The sequence below is a fragment of the Erinaceus europaeus genome, chromosome 7 (genome assembly GCF_950295315.1).
Source record: "Erinaceus europaeus chromosome 7, mEriEur2.1, whole genome shotgun sequence".
NCBI classification, from domain to species: Eukaryota; Metazoa; Chordata; class Mammalia; order Eulipotyphla; family Erinaceidae; genus Erinaceus; species Erinaceus europaeus.
Window position 1 is genome coordinate 47,619,363 of NC_080168.1, and position 20,710 is coordinate 47,640,072.

General features: G+C 38.4%; 1 protein-coding gene across 1 annotated transcript; it reads right to left on the reverse strand.

Moving 5' to 3' along the window:
• Nucleotides 1–394: 394 nt before the first annotated feature.
• LOC103107060 (C-type lectin domain family 2 member D-like) lies at nt 395–9,576 on the reverse strand. The gene is made up of 5 exons (XM_060194371.1): nt 9,478–9,576; nt 6,530–6,655; nt 2,754–2,935; nt 1,408–1,514; nt 395–1,059 (listed from the first exon to the last, which is right to left on the reverse strand). The coding sequence occupies exons 1-5, from the start codon at nt 9,542–9,544 to the stop codon at nt 939–941; spliced, it is 603 nt and encodes a 200-aa protein (XP_060050354.1). The 5' UTR covers nt 9,545–9,576; the 3' UTR covers nt 395–938.
• Nucleotides 9,577–20,710: the final 11,134 nt, after the last annotated feature.

The following is a 20,710-nucleotide window of genomic DNA, read 5'->3' on the forward strand; positions in this document are numbered from 1 at the left end:
CCAGGTTCAGTGGGGAAGCAATTACAGAAGCCAGACCTCTACCTTCTGCAACCCTCAACGACCCTGGGTCCATGCTCCCAGAGGGATAAAGAATGGGAAAGCTATCATGGGAGGGGGTGGGTTATGGAGATTGGGTGGTGGGAATTGTGTGGAGTTGTACCCCTCCTACCTTATGTTTTTGTTCATTAATTCTTTCTTAAATAAAAAAAAAAGAGACAGAAAATTTGACCAACATGGGAGTTTAGAATGTTGCACTATAAATTTTATTAAAAATAATGGATTTTAAATCTATAACATGTGATTCAGAAAACAACACATTCAGAAAATACTTACTTTATTTTTAAAATACACTATACATAATACATTAAAAATCACATAATAAAATACATGCATGTATTGTATAATCATCAGTGTAGGATGTTACTCAGTAACAGAGCACCTGCTTTACATGGGTAAGGCTTTGAGTTTCATCACTTGCATCTGATGAGAATAAAGATAAAATTTTACAATGTCAAAATATATAAATAAAATTTTAAGAGATCATAAATATTTTTGTATACCAATAAAATGGAGAGATGGAAAGACAGAAGATGTGTTGTGAATGATTATTTCAGCCTTTTAGTGACTCAATCAGAACAGTGTAGTTAGTGCCATAATTACAAGTGCTGTTTATAAAACTCAATGATGTCACTCTGTGAGACTTTGCATTTTCTCTGTGACAGATATTGTAAATGTATTGGTGATTTTTTACTAAAAGAAACATCAAAGTATCAGGTACATACATATATAAGTTTGACTGCATCTGTTAATAGATGCTATCAGTGCATAATAGTATATTCATGGTAAAGCAAATAATGAAATAGCAACTTCATATAACAAATTACAATATATATTTCATAAATGGTCTAGGAAAGTCCCTATAAAGAATTCCAAATACTTTAGCACCTATTGATCCTCTTTGACTTGATACAAATCCATCTCCTCTCTGCATAGATCCTGCCACTGCTGACTCCTCTGTCACTCAGGAAGGCACATTCCCCAGTTCCTTTGATTTCAAACCTAAAACCAAAACCCAAAGTGTTTAATGTTCTACATTGAACATCTATAAAATTTTAGCCCAAAAAGTACATCACCTATTCTCTCTATATGCTAGTTGAGGATTTCAGCAGAGAAGGATTTAAAATAGTGGATGGAAGTGTAAGAACTATGTCATCATCCTGTGTAAGATTTCTATAGAAAGCATGATATAATTTTCAAAGGCATAACTAAAGAGAAGAAAATTAAACGATGTGTGTTTCTAACTCATAGTACATATAAGCTTTTAATTATATTAAACCCATTATTTCAAAACACAGTTTGCATATAAAACAACACATAAACATAGTAGAAGGAAATCTGAAACATTACCAGATACTAAGTTTAGAGTCATGTGTCCATTTCCAAGTGTGATTTGAAAATTCTCTGCGGAGGCCTATCCAGTGGTCAAAAGGGCCTTTGAGACATTTTAGGAAATTCTATTATAAAACATAGAGAGTGAAAACATGTATCTTTTTCATGTGTTAATCCAGAGTCTATTTTCACTGCAGCCTTCTCTTTTTTTTGGATGGTTGCGTGATAACTGAGAAGCTGAGGTTTACTTTGGAGTAAGATCAACTCCAGATTCTCAGATTATCATATAGTCATCCTCTAAATAAAGATATAAAGTAACCACACATCTCAGTTTTATAGCTCAGACAATTCAAATAACTATTGGCTGTGCTGAGGTCTTACTACATACTTTCTGGGGCTGTTTATCTGAAATGCAGACAGAGTAGGAAGGAATGTGATCAGATAGTGTGCACAGCTACTACTCTCACAAACTAGAATTTTCTGTACTGGAACTTAATTTAGTATCAAAAATTAAATAGACTTTAAACCAACAAAGAAAGTCAAAAAATAAAAGTAACTGGGGGAGGGTTCGGGTCTTAGAACATGATGGCAGAGGAGGACCTGGGAGGGGGGATTAGATTGTTATGTGGAAAATTAAGAGATTTTATACACGTACAAACGACTCTATTTTACTGTTGACTATAAACCACTAACCCCTAATAAAGAAAAAATAATAATGTTCATATTATATTTATTGATTATATCAGCAATTAAATAGTGCATGTTAGCATTACTAGCAATTAAATAGTGCCTACTACCATTAGCTACTATGTAGTTCTGGTTTATGGTTGTAAAGGGGAATGAACTTGGAACCCTAGAATGTCAGGAATGAAAATTTTGTATAATAGCTATTGCTTAACTTTTCAGTATATAGACTTGTTTTTCTTTGTTAGTAACTTTGTGACTAGAGTGCATCCAATGTCAAACTACATTTAAATAAACTTGTTGATTTATTTCCTGTTGAAAAAAAATAAAGTAACTGTAAGTTCCAGTTTGTCTGGGACAGTATTAGTAAAAAGTCACTTTCACTACTCCTAATGCCCAATCTAGATAGCAAAAGATATGATTAGTCCTTGTACTTCTTTGTACATTGGATCAATAAATCTTATCTTGTAAATTAACTGTGAGAATTGCATGGAGCAATGTATCTCAAATTCCTTAAAGGGTTCCAGGCAGAGAAGACAATAAATGTTACATACTAGTATATACCCCAAGATTCCAAGTCAACCTGGAGTAAGACCCTTCTTTATCTTTCAGCTTTAATGTTCAGGGAACAAGTATTCAACAGAGAATTCTTACCATTAATAAAATCAGAGAACTCTTACCATTTCCTTCTCTGTTTCAATATGAACAAGATTAGCTTCATAGGAGGCACAGTAATCTTGGCTGGACGTCCAATTCCTTGTGTCATCAGAAAAATAAAAACACTTGTTTCCAATTCCAATCCATGTCTCCGGGCAGTCATAATACTCCACAGTCCGCTTATTATTACTTGCTAAATGTTGGACTGTCACAATGCATTATGATAAGTCAATTTTCATATCACTTTTATCTGTTTTCCTATCTTGAGATCATTACTGAAGCATGTACTTTTAACTATTAATTTCCTAACTCAACAATAAGATCTTATCACAAGCACAATCGTCTTCAGCTCAATGGGTTTCAGATAATTACTTGAACACTTAATTTTCTGAAGGGCTCATGGTATTAATGGTCAAGAAAAACAACTTCTATAGTATCAATTTTCTACTATACTTTCTTTTTATTTTACCTTTTGTTGCCCTTTTTTAAATTGTTGTAGTTATTATTGTTGATATTGATGTTGTTGTTAGGACAGAGAGAAATAGAGAGAGGAGGGGAAGACAGAGGGGGGAGAGAAAGACACCTGCAGACCTGCTTCACCACCTGTGAAGTGACTCCCTTTAAACTGGGGAGTTGGGGGCTGGAACCAGGATCTTTATGCCAGTCCTTGCACTTTGCGCCACATGCACTTAACCTACTGCACTACTGCCCGACTCCCTTCTACTATATGTTTTATAGATGACTGCAGTCTAATTACTCCAAAAGGCAAATACTAGTTTTCAATGCAGTATGTATAGCCATTTACCATTGAATCAAGTTTTATGCCATAATCTCCAAGTAATAACTCAATTTAACTAGACATGAAAGGCATTGAAATATGGAATATCATTGTCAGTAGCATAAATACGAATTCTTTCTCTAATTCATCAATAAATATAAGCTGGCTTTTCTATTTGATATATAAATCATAATATGTGGTGCTTTAAAACATCATTTGTTACTGAAAACTGTGGCTATAACTCAAACAAATTATTTTATAAGTGGCCTACAGTCACATGAATTAAGCAATCAGTTTCATCATATAAACATCTTATAGCAGAAATCATGATAAAAATCATTAAATGACAAAAGATGAATGAATTTTAGTAATAGAAAAATAGTATATATACAACTGTAATAAAATTAGAGTGTAAAGACCATTTATAAAAATGACTTAGGGTTGTGAAGTGACACACTGGGTTAAGGGCATAGCATGAAGTGCAAGGACCTGTGCAAGGATGCCAGTTAGGGCTCCCCAGATTTTGGGGGGGGGGAGGTCGCTTCACAAGTGGTGAAGCAGGTCTGCAGGTGTCTATCTTTCTCTTCCTCTCTATATCTTCCTTTCCCCCACTCAATTTTTCTCTGTCCTACCTGATAAAAAAAGGAAAAAATGACGTATCTAAAGTGGATATAGAACTTTTCAAGAGTAAAAAAGTTTTTGCCCTGTGTTTTTTAATAACAAGTAGTCAATGACATAAAATCACAAGTTTAGATTCCAATTCAAACTAGATGTTTTTTAAATGTCAGTATTTACAGATGTTAAAATTATACCATTTGCAAATTACTCCAATATCTGATAAAACTTTACAGAAGACTTTGCCAGGAATAGTCAATGTTAAAAAATTAGGATATATTTAGGGATATCATGAATAAAACAAATTTAAGACCATTAATAAAATCAGAAAGCACATAAGTGTTTACTGGGTGGGCAAGAGTGTTCACTCGGATAGTGTGCTGCTTTACTATGTGCTCAGCACACAGGTTCAAGCCTGTTACCCACTTTATTGAAGGAAGCCTTAGTGCTATAGTTTCTTCCACCCTTTCTCTCTACCTCTCTATATCTATCTAAAAAAATTAACAGTTTATCAATACTGATAAATCAGTGCTTCCTGAATAGATCTTAAACATGCAGATACTGAAGACCTATTCTCTTCACAAAGGAATTTCCCTTGAAAGCTTATAGTTATCTTGTATTTTGTGTGTTCTCAATCTGTGTAAGTGAAAGATAATAACTCACTGAGCCAGATGGTGGTGCTTCCAATTAAGTGCATATATAATGGTGGACAAGGACCTGGTTTCAAGCCCCTGGTCCCCGTGTGTGTGTGGGGGGAGTTTCATTAGTGGTAAAACAGTGCTGTAGGTGTGTCTTTCTCCATCCTTTGCTTCCACCCTTCCTTTCTCTCTCTATCTTTCATTCTTTTTTTTTTATTTTATTTATTTATTCCCTTTTTGTTGCCCTTGTTGTTTTATTGTTGTAGTTATTATTGTTGTTGTCGTTGTTGGGTAGGACAGAGAGAAATGGAGAGAGGAGGGGAAGACAGAGAGGAGGAGAGAAAGATAGACACCTGCAAATCTGCTTCACAGCCTGTGAAGCAACTCCCCTGAAGGTGGGGAGCCGGGGTTCGAACCAGGATCCTTATGCCGGTCCTTGTGCTTTGCGCCACCTGCGCTTAACCCGCTGCGCTACAGCCCGACTCCCCTTTCATTCTTTTTTTAAAAAAATTATATTTATTTATTTTTTATTGGATAGAGACAGAGAGAAATCAAGAGGGAAGGGGTTGTTAAGGAGAGAGACAGAGAGACACCTGCAGCCTTACTTCACCGCTTGAAGTTTTCCCCTGCAGGTGCAACCAGGGGCTTGAACCTAGGTCCTTGCACACTGTATTGTAAGCACTCAACCAGGTATGCCACCTGGCCCCTCTCTCCCTCCTTTTCTATCTCCCCCTCTACTCTCAATTTTTCTGTCTCTATACTAAAATAATAAAAAATAAATATCATTTTAAAAGAATTTTTAAAATAGCTCAGAGATTCCAAATGATTTTTGCATCCTTATATGGGAATTCTGATTGTGCATGTCAAGAAATAGCTCCACAGAGAAAACTCCTATACCTATAGCCTTTCTGCTGTCATAGTAGCAACACTTCTTGCCATGGCTCAGAGGAACACATACATAGTTATATTTTAACTTTTTTTCTCTATAATATTTCATAACTAGTCAGATATAACTCAACATTCAGTATACCCACTTTCACAATGCTCATCTTGCCCCATCCTCACTGTGATCACCAGGCCAAATCATTTTCATCTCTCACTTTGCTATCACAAAGCAATCCCAGATGTCTGTTTCTTCTACCCTTGTCTTATAAGATGGTCTCTTGCTTCTACTCTTGTCTTCTGAGATGCTGTTCTCAATCTTGCAGTTAAAATAATTATTTTATAAAGAAAACTTGAACATAAAAATTCTCTCCTTTAGCTCTTTTTTTCCAGACCTTGCCTGTTATGCTTAGAGTAAAAGTACAGATCTTCAAGTGATCTTCAAGGTGATCTTCAATGCTATTCCCTCTCCGACCCCCATTACATCACTGTCCTTACTCTAGCTTTGCTTTAGTTACATCAAACTCCTCATGGCTATTCAAGGGATACTCTTGCAGTTTGGAAATGTGCTCTACTTGCTCCCTCTGTTTGGAATCCTTTCTCAGTTAGCAACATGGTTTCTCTATCTTCTTCAAAACTTTGCTGAAGAGTAATCTTTCCAAGGTGGTTGACTTTGTTACCTCTATGTATCCTAAAATGATCCACAGCTACCTTTACTTATCATGATACTTTCATTTTCCTGCCAGCCTATGGAAGGAGGAATTATTGTGCTTTGTTTACTGATATACTTCAAGCACTTTACGTACTGCCTGGGCCATCATGGGACTTTCTTTTTTACAATATAAATGTGTCAAGAACAGTAATATTTGGAGAACAAGTAACTTACCTGTACAAACAATACAACATATATTAGCTGCCAATAATAAGAATCCTACAATTCTTCTGAGATGACCAAAAATCTTGGCAATAGGGTTAGTATATTTATTTATATTTTTTCTGTGGAAATCATCACCTATGAAATATAAATTTCAAATATGAATCACTGGAAGATCTTAGGAATAAAATCTTAAATTTAGTCACCTCTAAGGGCAACAGTACCAATTATCTTTATTGCCATCCTCTTTCACAGATTGTTGGGTCTATACATGATATTAGTTATACTAGTTATTAGAAGAAGAGTTAATGCAAGAGTAAAGAACAAAAAGAGTAGAAATCAGGATGAAAAAGAAATATGAAACAAACCTGGTTTACTAGCATAAGCATGATAATTTGACTAATAGTTCTGAGGAAACCATTAGATACAGATCAATGTAATCCATTGTGTTAGTTGAATTATGAAAGAGACAACATATGATAATTTCAATACATATAGACATATAGTGTAAAAAAATTAAACAATCACTCATGCTAACAAATCTTAACTATTAACTCAATAAAAAGTTCATATTTTGGATTTGTACTTTGATTTCATCCAAGGTGTGGGCCAAATGGGAAGTCATCTCTCTCCAGTTCCTCAAAACACCCTTAGTCTTTTTTTTAAATGTTTTAAAAACTTTATTTATTTATTTATTTATTTATTCCCTTTTTGTTGCCCGTACTGTTTATCGTGGTTGTTGTTATTACTGTCATTGTTGTTGGATAAGACAGAGAAAAATAGAGAGAAGAAGGGGAGACAGAGAGAGGGAGAGAAAGATAAACACCTGCAGACCTGCTTTTACTGCCTGTGAAGCAAACCCCCTGAAGGTGGGGAGCCTGTGGCTCTAACCAGGATCCTGATGCAGGTTCCTGCACTTTCCACCACATGTGCTTAACCCTCTGCGCCACCACCACCCGGCTACCAAAACACCCTTATCCTAGGAGTATATCATTTTCCTAATTATTACCAAGGCCTTTTCTATTTCCAATAGCTTTTCTGAAATCCGTTTTCCCCTTTGTCATTGCCAGAGTGAGGTTTAATTTAGATTATCCTAAAAGAAAGTTATAGCCAGGCGCATGCACACGCACACAGACACACCTCTTTTTTTTTTTTTTTTTACCAGAAAGTCGCTCAGCTCTGGCTTATGGTAGTGCTGGGCATTGAACCTGGAAGCTTCAATATTCAGGCTTAAAAGTCTTTTGCAGGTGTCGGGTGGTAGCACTTTGGGTTAAGTGCATGTGGCGCAAAGCGCAAGGACCAGCTTAAGGATCCCCATTTGAGCCCCCCCGGATCCCCACCTGCAAGGGAGTCACTTCACAAGAAGTGAAGCAGGTCTACAGGTGTCTATCTTTCTCTCCTGCTCTCTGTCTCAGCTCCTGTCTCCATTTCTCTCTGTCCTGTCCAACAACGACAACATCAATAACAACAACAATAATAACTACAAGGGCAACAAAACGGAATAAATAAATTTAAAAAAAAGAAGTCTTTTGGGTAACCACTATACTGTCTACCTAGCCCATTGTTTGATATTTTTTAAGTCTCTCAAAATAATCAGGATTTTTTTTTTCATCAGATTTCTGTGTGCACTGCTAAACTCAGATAGTTTACTTTGTTAGTGAGCCTGTTTTGCTATGCGACTTAGGTAGAAGCTGGACTCCAACCTCATTGTAGGGATTATCAGTGCTGTGATGTCTTTACCAATTTCTGTCTCTAGCTCTTCTTTTCAGAAAAAGCCAGTCTACTGTGGTGAAGTTCCGTAGAGGACAAGAACAAACAAATAAAAAAAAAAACCACACAAATAAGTAAATAAAATATAAAGGAAAATGAAATATATTTTTCATAACACTGAAGACAGAAGGGGGTAGGAGGTGCTATATTTTGTAGAATACATACATACAGTGCACAAAGGACCCAGGTTCCAGTCCCCAATATACTAGGAGGAAGCTCCATAAGCAGTCAAACAAAGCTGAATCTCTGAGAGAGAGAAAGAGAGAGAGAGGTCCTTACACTGGTCCTTGAGAGGGTCCTAGCATTGGTTCTTGAGCTTCGCACCATATGCTCTTAACCCACTGCACTACCTCCCGACCCCTTCTAAACCCATTCTTTAGGACACTCTTTACAACTCTTCTTTGCTTTTATCTCCTTGAAGGCACAGTCTTAGTCCAAAATGTGGAGAATTTCCCCCCAGGATCCCAACATCAGGTAATCTCATTATCTTTTATTGTCTTTTATTTATTTATTGGATAGAGACATCCAGAAATTGAGAGGAAGAAGGTGATAGAGAGGGAGAGAGGCAAAGAGACACCTGTAATACTGTTTCACCACTCCTGAAGCTTTCCCTTTATAGGTGGGGATTGAGGGCTTGAACCCTGGTCCTTGTGCACTGTAATATGTGCGTTCATCCAGGTACCCTACCACCCAGCCCCGTCATTATCTATTATTTGAGACCTTGATACATAGCATGATTGCAGATAAAGGCAACAAGAAATGCAGTTCCTCCCAAAGAAGTACACAGAACTTTTTGTTATCCATCAATTGGGGGCAATTTTATTCCTGTACCTTCCTTGTCACATATCTAAAGGTGACTACCACAAAGAAATAATTTACAGACTGGTAAAGTGATACTCATGAAAGTTTACTTGCATATACTCTCCTTTAGAACCCACTTTCATCTTCTAGCACTATTTTTCTCCTGGTGAGGTTTTCTCAACTCTCATGGAAAATAAACATTATCTGCAAGAAGTACCTTGTAGAGTTTTAGCTGTTTATTTTTATTAATTGATTAATTAATTAATTAATCCCTCCAACTGACCTGGTTTGTCCCTAGCTGTCAGTCTTGAAATGGAGTTTTCATCAGGCTCCTATGAGGAAGAAAAATTTCCCTCCCCACTTGAAAAATTTCATCAATTTAACATTACCAGACTCTTTCTTCTTCCTGCCATTTCTGGAGGTAGTCTTTGATCCATTCAGAGCTGGTGCCTCCATTTTGCTCAGTCACACACTTTTTCATGAAGTAACTAGGGAGTTTAAGTAGTGGATGACCTTTGAACTGTTCTGTTATTTGCTGAAGGAAACTACCTCACAGCCACTCCTGGCATAAGCTGGAGCCAGAATCAAACAAGGAGTTTGTGTTTGCAGGCTTGCAAGCTCAGCATTGTGCTGCTGAGTCATTTCCTCTGCCAAAACTTTTTGTCATGACAGGCTGATTTACATACAAAAAGGAGACTTTTCAACTTTAAATGAAGAAGCAAACTGGAACAGGCTATAATTACAGGCTCAGATTTCTTGTCTATTTGTTCAGGGAAAGCTGAATTGTAATAGATGAGCCTGTGGAATGGTTTGGAGCACGCTATGTTTATAAACAAGAAATGAAACTGAAAGTGCTCAAGTCAGATTTTCATAGCTGATCTTCTCAAGAAGACTACTCTTCTCTTAATTGATCTCATACTTTTATTATTATGATTATTTGTCTCTGAAGAACCCAGAGGGGACATGTTATGTCCCTCCATTTGTCATGTGGGGGACACTTCATTGGAATGCAGGGTTGGTAGGAGCTGAAAGGAGACACTGGGTTGCAAAACAGTACAGGTGTATATTTATTCTAGAGAGGAACCTGTCCAAATTTTCTTCTCTCTTTTTTCAGTCGTTGTTCAGCAATTCAAAGTCTTAGCAGCTGCTCTCAGCCTTGGTTGGCTCCCAGGGTAGCAGTAGCAACAGATCCTTACTTCAAGAACCTGGGAAGCAGATACCACCTACTGGGTCCAGAAGCATGATGGCAGATGCTGCTGTCTCAGGCCTAAAGCAAATAGACTTATACCAAATTACACAAAAGGGGCAAATAACCAACCCAGAGGTCTGGGTGGTCAAACTGTCCTCATAAAGTGATCATGTACAGGACTAGTAAGTGAAAAACACATTTAAATCATGTGCAACAACAGAAAAGAAAAACATGTTTACAGAGCTATCAGATTTCCGTTTAAGGCATCCATATTACCTTGATATAATTACATTATCTTAGATCCTGTATGTGAGACAGCCAAAACTACCAGTGGATTAGAAAAGAGCTGTTAGATCTCAGAACATCTGTTGCAAAAGGAAATCTGCCAATTCTGGACCTGACAAAGTTAACTTTTTCCCCCTCAACTAAGATTCTTATTTCCTTCGATGCAGGAATCTAATGGTAAGCAATTTGTTTTTATCTTTAATATTAAGAGGAAGAATAAAAATACACAGATGAATAGTTAAGTAACATTGTATCTTTTTAATTGTAAAAGATTTGATTCAACCTCAAAACGATTTCTGTTCATTTCAGCTTATCTCTTGAAATATTACTTTCAGGGTGGCTGAGGGGATGGGTCAGTGATAGTGTAGGATTTAGGTGCAAGAGAACTGAATTTAATCCCGGGCACGACCTAGAATAACAAACAGGATGGGAGCCTGAGATTATCAAATCTTCCTATCTCTTGGATCATGGTGGGTTTTAAGAGAATTGACTCCTAAAACAAAACTTATAACAGGTTTTATAAACTTATTGCTTTCAAGAACCAAGGCAAACAGAGATGATTTGGAGGGTATAAGCCTTCTATTGTTATCCTCCTGATTTCCAAATTCAATTTTAGGGCCTAGGAAAGAAGTCTTTAGACAACTAATATACTTTTAACCTTCTCTGATCTCCAAGATAAAATAACTTCATATACAGATGCATGTGAATATTAAGTCATACCACAGGGAGGCAGCATGATTCACTAAAATAAACAGCACACTGCCTGCAGAAACAGATTTGAGCATAGCTTTCAGCTATAATTTTCAATAACTGTGGTTTTGAACTAATCACTTTGTTTTCCAAGTCAAAAGCTTTGTAGCAATAATGGGAGTCTCGAAATAAATCACACCAGAGCTGTGAGAACCACTTAAAATTGTCTTAAAGTATTGATAACATAATATACAGCAAGTACTAATTTTCTAAAGTTCTTTTATTCATATCAATAGAATGACTGTGGTTATGAGGTTACATGAATTGACATAATACTGACACCCATTTAAGCTTCCCTCCCACTTTGCATTAACATCTTTTGCATGACAGGCAGGGTGTTACAAGTGTTCTTCACAAGCTTTCAGAAGCTAAAATTTGATAATATAGTACTAATAAAATGTGCTATGCATATTAAGACTGCTGTCAAAATAGGATTTTATGAAAGTCTTGAAAATACTTTTTGACATTTATTTAATTTGCTGACAGAAACTGAAGGTAGCTTGTGTGGTAAAATGCACAATGTACCATGTGTAAAGCCTTGGGCTCAATCTCCAGTACCACGGGGGACCACTATAAACAGTACCAAGAACTCTGCCAATAGTGCAGTGGTGCTTTGGTGTGTCTTTCACCCTTTTTTCTATCTCCTTTCCCCCCTCATTCTCTAAATATGTAAAAGAAAAATTAGTCTGGGAAGCTGGCTTAGTGGTATTTATTGTATACATTAAAGTTTTTGAGCTCTTTTCCAGGTTTCACATGAAGAATAAAAACAAATCACAAGCAAATTCACTGATAGGTAGAGAACAACAGAGTTACAGAAATTACTTTAAACATAGGAAATCAGCAGGTACACTAAGCAGGTTGGTATATGCTTCAGTTGGAGGGTGAATTGAACCATGAAGCAATACTTACAGTAAAATTAAAAGCTGGCAAGTTTTATTATTGTTTTGTTTTCTGAAGAAATGACATATTATATGATAAAGTTACAAAAGTCAAACATTAGTTAGACTATTCATGGATCTCTACTTTTCTGGAGTTTATATTAGAAATTTCTTGTGTTTCTTGTGTGTATGTGTGTGTGTGTGGGGGGGGTATACTTACTACATTCATTGTGCTCCATGAAGTATTGTCTATACATTTTGGGAAAAATATAATCCCTTTCAAACTTTACAGAGTCCCTTTGGTAGGGAAAGATCTTCACATGGAACTAAGGAGATGTTAGAAGATGCTGTGATTCTGGGTCTATTGGGACAGGTCACCAAGAACATGGCATGCTGCAGCTCAGGGTCCTGGAAGGGTGTTATCTCTGTGGTTCAGAGTACAAAGGCTACAGTATTGACAACTTCCATTCCTTATTGAGTGTTTTTTTGTGAGGTCTTTGGGATTCTCAGTGGCATCTCTAGGTTCTATGACTATTGAGGGACCACAGTGAGCAACCATTACACTTGTAACCTACGTTGTACATGCACCAACTGCTAGCTAGGACCTTTTGCAAGAATCTTGTGCATTGGCAGAAACTGGATGAAGACACATACATAAGATCCAGTGTTGGTATGCTTCTAAATCTTGCTTATAAGACCTTCTGTTTTGATCATCATATTGGGTTCACTTGTATTATTTACGATGTATTCTATTTACATAACCAGTGTTAACTAAGCACCCCCCTGTCTCTGGGACATTGGTTTAATCCTCACTGATTCACACTTTTCCCTTCTCCCCGCCCCCTATCCTACGTACTTCCTTGTTCCTGACTCTTTTGCCTCAGGAGAGATGCAGGACAGAATTGTGTTGTGATTAGAAGAGATTAGATTGTTGAACTACATCCCTACTCATCAATAAAGAGATACTACTTCCCAGCTCAGCCATGAGTCCCTGGTCATCTCTCTCTCCCACCTGCAAAGCTAGCAGGACAAAATGGCACCTGAACAGGGACATGAATCTCAGCTCCACACACATGCAGCAGACCAAAGGAGACCAGAAAAGTAAAGCCACGATGGCCCGCCTTTCTACTTATGAAGAGGTTTCCAAAAGCCTCTACCCTTTCTTCATGAGACAGTTTCTCTGTCTCTGGAACATTTTGTTCTGGGCCACACTTTGGTTTTAGCCTGCCATTTGCCGTCCGGAGCCTGCTCTCTGCCACAGGACGTGGGGCACTGGGCATGGGCTCCCTCCACCAGCCTGGAGCAGGGCAGTGGGCATGGTGGGCAGGGTTGCAGGGTTGCGGTCCATCATGGCCCCTGCCCTGGGGAGCCTCGGCCTGTGCCTTCTACACAGCTGGCCAGTCCGCCCTCCTGCTATGATGCCTGGGCAGGTCCCAGACCCCTCAGTGACCGAGGGCTCCCTGCCGGGACTGGGCCCCCTGGCCGGGATCCCCAGCTTGGCTCTGACAGCAGAGGAGCTGAAATATGCAGACATCTGTGCAGTGATCGCACCCCTGCACTTCCTAGAGGTGAAGTTGGGCAAGAGGCCACCGCTGGACATGCGCCCCCCAAAACCAATGATATGACCTGACATGACCTGAAGAAACAGATTCACAGACTCCAAAGCTCACTCTCTACAGAAAAGCAGAATTCCGGTGGTTGATCTTCCCCATCGAGGCAGACATGCAACATTTCATCCCCTGGCATTTCTTCCCCTAGCCATCTACTTTGGACTGAGACTTCTATCAGACTTGCTGGTATACCCTTTGGACACTTTACACAATTTTACAGCAGCTTCCTTCCCTTCATGCTGCTGGTTTTTTCATAGACTGACCCTCAGTAATTCATGGACCTTGCAACCAACAGCCTTGGGGAATCTAAAGGCCACCCCCACTCCTTGCTAGGTGCTTCCCACAGAGGTAGGAAACACCCTTTGAGGCATGAAGCGCCCCCCAGAGGCAAGAGATGCCCACAGAGGCAGGAAACGTCCTTTAGCCTGATAGGCCTTACCCTTTGAAGCAAGAAACACCCCCCTCAGGCCTCTCCTTGGCATCATAATGGTTTTTGCTCCTCTCTTACTTGCTCCTCCATGTCTTGTGCCAGTTCTTTTGAAAATGCCTGTACGATATAGGTTTCTGTTCACCCCACACTCCTGATACTATGGCCATTAGTTAAAAAGAAAGGGGGAATTGTTGGTATGCTTCTAAATCCTGCTTATAAGACCTTCTGTTCTGATCATCACGTTAGGTTCGCTTGTATTACTTATGATGTATTCTGTTTACATAGCCACTGTTGACTGAAAACCCCCCTGCCTCCGGGACATTGGTTTAATCCTCATTGGTTCAGTTTTTTCTTTCTCCCCACCCCCATCCTACGTACTTCCTTGTTCCTGACTCTTCCACCTCAGGAGAGATGCAGGACAGAATTGTGTTGTGATTAGAAGAGATTAGATTGTTGAACCGCATCCCTGCTCGTCAATAAAGAGATACTGCTTCCCAGCTCAGCCATGAGTCCCTGGTCGTCTCTCTCCTGCTCGTGAAGCTAGCATGGCAATCCAGCATCATAGGCACAGTGGTAAGTAGTTGAAGAAGCAGCAGTATATAGTAGATACATCAGTAAGGGCTGAGGCTAACTGCTAATGCAGTAGCAGCTGGCATAGCCCTGGGTACTATCATGCAACACTATGCCTGCTGGTTCTCAACACCAGTGATTGATAGTTGAGATTGGTGTCAGATGTGGCTGAGGCTGAAGGTATGTAGTGCAATATCTGGAGTGGTTAGCTGCAGAGGAGCCCCTTGGTATATAGCTCAGGGAAAGGAGACAGCACCACAAGGAGCTTTGAAACAGCTGTCCACTCCCTAGCCGTAAGTTTTTGCTATGAGTGTGCACACACTAGTGGAGGCTGGGGGTATGCAGGTGTATAGCCGCAGGTGCTGGCTCTGAATACATTGGTAGGCAATAGCCTTAGGGATCTTGTTTGGTGTCTTGCATTTATACAACCAGAAACCTAGATTGTCTGCCTTATTGTCCCAGGGCTTTAAAAAGGTTAGCAGTGAGTGAGGAGAAGGAGTTAGGAGAAACTTTGGAGACTGGAGTATTCAAAGGGTAACCAGGTTCATGGAGGTGTGCTGGCTGTAGTTTCTTTAGTAATGAAAACTTCCCAGTTCTCTGTAGAGCAGTACTCTGGGAACCAGTCACTGCCCACTTTGTGGCTACTACTGGTTGACCCTCCTTTTCATCCTGGTTCTTTTTTGTATGTGTATATAGTTTAATTTTTTTTAATATTTATTTTATTTTTACCTTTTGTTGCCCTTATTGTTTTTTATTGTTGTTGTAGTTATTGTTGTTGTTGTTGGATAGGACAGAGAGAAATGGAAAGAGGAGGGGAAGACAGAGGCGGGGAGAGAAAGATAGATAGCTGCAGACAGACCTGCTTCACCACCTGTGAAGCGACTCCCCTGCAGGTGGGGAGCCAGGGGCTCAAACCAGGATCCTTATGCTGGTCCTTGCACTGGACTCCCTTCTTCTTGGTTCTAAGCAGATCTTGGTCTCATTGGTGATTGTGTGAAACTTGGAAACAAAAATCCTTGGTTTAGTGCTCAGAAAGGCTGGGGGATGTGGTTGGTTATCCCCCTCCCCATATTTCCTCTCTAGCTAGGGGCACTTTCTCCAGCTGAGAATTCCCTTTTGGTGCTTAGCAGTATGGGCCAGAGGGATCCAGTGGTGTAAACAGAAGGAAGTTATTTTCTTTTCCCTTTTATATGGTTATTCATCAGTTTGGATTTGATTTCTTTTTTTCCCCACTAAGTTGCTGAAGTTTCTACTGATCTTTCTCAAACTGATTTTATTTGATCATATCTGTCTTGTAGTTGATTTTGAGCAGACAGAGATGGAGGCTGGGATTCTCTCATCCAATATTGTATTGGACAGATCTCTTACTTTCTAGGTAATTATTTGTCGAAGATCATTCCAAGATTTTAGAAGTTGCTGCTTCCTTTGAATCCTTCTCATGTTCCACTTCTTTTGCCATTATTTTCTAATTTCTATGATCAGTGTGATTTAATTAGATCCACATAGATGAGCTATGATAGTTTTACATCAGAGTTAATATTTTTTTTTTTAAGATTTATTTTTATTAAAGTGAGAGACCCAGTGCTTTTCTCTTTTGATGTATGGTGGTTTGAACATGGGACTTGTGGAGTCTCAGCATATAAGACTGCTGTGTTCTCTCTTGACACCTGAGAGTCCTTAACCTTAGTCACATCTACAAAGTGTCTTTTGTTGAAGAAGATAACATATTCAGAGGTGCCAGGGACGAAGGAGTTCCCCTAGGTTCTAATCATGTTTTAAGTCATGTCCTCACGGGAACACTGTCATATAGAGAACAATTTGGTTTTAGCTTCACTCTGAAAATCTGATATTTATTTAAGACAAGAAGCACCATTTTCACCTTTATAGCTATAGTTAGCAAGAAAATTATTTAGCCTATAACAGATGTAATATTCTAGGTCTCTGTTTAAATGTATGAGAATTTTCCCTATGTGGAAATCTTTCAAATGACAACAGTCATTGTCATTAGGTTCACTGTATAAGTCAAAACATTGTAAGACTAAGGTAGTTCTTAAAAATGATATAGTATAAAGGGAAAGTTAAGGTCAACTTTGGCTTTTAACTCTGCCCTTTCAATTACTCTAAATTCTGTTGTGATGTTGCTATCACTTAATTTAATTTAATCTATTTAATTATGTTCTTCACTTAACATGGCGTAGTTTTCACTTACGTGGTATAGTATGGCATTCCCACACTCTACTAGAGACACTTGGAGCAGTTTCTTCAAATATAGATACTCATTAAAGATATTGCTGAAGAAACTGCTTTAAATTCCATACTTTGTCTTTTTTGTATGCTTCCATATCATAACTGTTTCCTACGAAGTTTGCTGCTTTGTATCTACTTAGATACATTCTGACCTCATCTATTATTATTTTTGTGAAAAATTACAAAAGAATTCAGAATAGCAAATATATGATAAAATTATTTTAGGTAAGATTATTTTCAAAATATGACCAATAAATGTGTAACCACTACCAAGAGGAAATCAACTAATGGTAAAGCAAAAGATTCTGGTTGTCCTGACATGACTACTTTTCTTTGAAGTACAAAAATAATTTAATCAAAAATGTACGCATATCTCTTGGAAGATTGAAGCAAATATGTTTTAAAATATAGCATAACATTTATCCTAACAATATTTTATATATATTTTTATCCAAGGTTATCACTAGGGCTCAGAGCCTGCACTATAAATCCACTGCTTCTGGAGGCCTTTTTTTTTTTTTTTCATTTTATTGGAGAGGTCAGAGAGAATCTGTGAGGGGAGGGGAAGATAGAGAGGGAGAGAGAAAGATAGGCACCTGCAGACATGCTTCACCGCTTGTGAAGCAAACCCTCCTGCAGATGGGGATCTGGGGGTTTGAACTGGGATCCTTACATGGGTCCTTGCTGTTAGTACTATGTGCACTTAACCCAGTGCGCCACTGCCTGATTCCCAGAATATTTAAATCCTTTACCTCTACTTCACATCTTGTGATGCAAAGTTAAGTCATATATCAATACTAGAATAATTAGTGGAGTATTTCCAAATATTTAGAACTAAATAATATTTATGTGTAACCCACAGATATAGATAAAACTAAAAATAACTTTAAATGAAAATGTAAATTCAGCTTATATCTTTTTTATCATGCAGTAAGGTTGAACAAGCATACCATTGAATAAATCTATTATAATAAAAAAGTAATATTGAAAAATCAACAATCTTAAATTCCTCTTAGAGAACTAGAGTAAATTTTTAAGTTTAAAATGTAAGCATAAAAGAAGTATAATTTAAATTTAAAAGAGGTAGAAAAATGTAATAATAAACATTAGGCAGGAATCAGTGACACTGAAAGTAATAAAGAAAAATAAGAGAGGGTGGGGATGGGTGGTACACCTGATTAAGCACACAGAGTATGAAGGATTCCAGTTCAAGCTTCACCCCCACCCCTGCAGGGAGTCACTTCACAAGTTATGAAGCAGGTCTTCAGGTGTCTATTTTCTCTCTCTCTGTCTTCCCCTCCCTTCTCAATTTCTCTGCCCTATCCGAAAAAAAAAAAAAAAAAACAGCCTCCAGGAGCAATGGATTCATAAATCCAGGCACCAAGCCCCAGAAATAAACCTGGATTGGGGGGAGGGGAGGCAGAGTAAGAGAGAGAGAAGAAAACCAAAATAGTTTTTTTTAAAAAATATTAATAGAATTTATCAAACACTAATCAGGAGAAATGACTAATATTAGACATAGTATACTTCATGGCATTCACAGATAACATTGGAAAATAAAAGAAAATTTTATTCCCATGCATTTGGTGACAGAGAAACCAATTCCTAGAAATACACAAACTACTGAAATCTCATTTCTTTTTTTTCCTTTTATTTATTTTTTTAAATTTGTATTTATAAAAAGGAAACACTGACAAAACCATAGGATAAGAGGGGTACAAATCCACACAATCCCAACCACCAGAACTCCATATCCCTTCCTCCCCCTGATAGTTTTCCTGTTCTTTATCCACCTGGGAGTATGGACCCAGGGTCGTTATGGGGTGCAGAAAGTGGAAGATCTGGCTTCTCTAATTGCTTTCCTGTTGAACATGGGTGTTGACAGGTGGATCCATACTCCCAGCCTGTCTCTCTCTTTCCCTAGTGGGGCAGGGCTCTGGGGAAGCAGGGGTCCAGGACACATTGGTGGGGTCCTCTACCAGGGAAGTCTGGTTAGCATCTGGAACCTGGTGGCTGAAAAAAGAGTTAACATGTAAAACCATACACATTGTGTACTTAAAATGAACCTAAAGGCTGTAATATGTTCAGATGATGAGTTGTGGGGTCTCCGTATTGTAGATAGTTAGTAGGCCTATTTTAGTTATATTCCAAAGGGCCCATGACTATATTAATTTCTTGTTTTTTTTCCTGAGCCTGACTTCTGATATACAGGTGGGTCTAAGTTATTGTCTGGGGTGATGATGTCATGGCTGGAAAAAGGACCAGAAAGTTGGATCAGGGAAGAGAGTAGCTCTCAAATGTGGGAAAGGTGTATAAATGTTGTTGACTGTAAACCCCATCTATTTGATGTGATCTGGGGCTCATATTCAGTTTAGGAGCCTCTGTGACCTCTGCATCCCTGTAGATCTGACCTCACAATCTGTGGTCATGAGTAAGAAAGTTCCAAGCTGCCCCACTTTCAGCTGACCCATCTTCCTCAGGTGTCAAATAGTGTATCTTGTCCAGCCTTCCTTCAGAGGATGGAACATTCTCTCCCATTGTTGATCCATGTTGAGGGCAAGGTCCTATGGGAGCCCACAAAGGGGTCTATTGTGTTGTTCCTGATAAAGATGACCAGGAACAAAGGAGAGAGGGGTTTATTCTAGGTCGAGGCCTGTCATGTCTGTTTGGGAATCTCAGAACTCCCTGACTAGGGCCCCATGAAATCTCATTTCAAGGTGAAATAGAGAAATTGAACATCTCACATCTCCTATAGTAATTAAATAAATAATAATTAAACTTCCAAAAAAAAACAAATGGATTCACTGACAAATTCTAACCAAAATGTAAGAAAAATATAACACGGGGTCAGGCTGTAGTGCAGAGGGTTAAGCACACATTTTGCAAAGTGCAAGGACCCGGGTAAAGATCCCGGTTCAAGGGAGTTGGTTGGTAGCGCAGCAGGTTAAGCACATGTGGCATAAAGATCCTGGTTCGAGTCCCTGGATCCCCACCTGCAGGGGAGTCGCTTCAGAGGTGGTGAAGCAGGTCCGTAGGTGTTTTTCTCTCCCCCTCTCTGTCTTCCCCTCCTCTTTCCAATTCTGTCTGTCCTATGCAGGGGGTTTGCCTCACAAGCAGTGAAGAAGGTCTGCAGGTGTCTATCCTTTTCTCTCCCTCTCTGACTTCCCCATCTCTCTTGATTTCTCTCTGTCCTATCTAACAACAACAACATTAATAACAACAACAATAATAATCACAACAACGATAAAACAACAAGGACAGCAAAAGGGAAAATAAACAAATATTTAAAAAAGGAAAAATATAACTATGCTCTGGAATCTTTTAAATTAAATAGAAAACATCTCAACCCATGCTGCGAAACCAGCCTTTCTATACTACTGTAAACATTAAAAGTAAAACCATGGATCAATATCTCTCATGAATATACTAATAAACTCCTCAACAAGATGCTAGAAAATGAAACGTTAAAATGAACAAAAGAAGTATATAATGAAGTCTGTCATATGTACTAAAATTCAAACTATGCAAAAATACATACTATCATATGTACAAAATTCAAAAATCAATAGTACAATCACTATCTTAAGTGGCCAAAGATAGAATAGTATAGAATAAAAATGAAAGAAAAAAAAGTCATTCCCACTACAGAACAAAATACGATAA

Excerpts from the sequence above, each read along its gene's own strand:
- LOC103107060 (XM_060194371.1), bottom strand. The coding sequence starts at position 9,544 with ATGGAGGCACCAGCTCTGAATGGATCAAAGACTACCTCCAGAAATGGC. Across the intron at positions 2,936-6,529 it reads ATGTTGTATTGTTTGTACAG|TCCAACATTTAGCAAGTAAT; the intron begins GTAAGTTACTTG and ends GCATTGTGACAG. Across the intron at positions 1,060-1,407 it reads GACTCTAAACTTAGTATCTG|GTTTGAAATCAAAGGAACTG; the intron begins GTAATGTTTCAG and ends TTTTGGTTTTAG.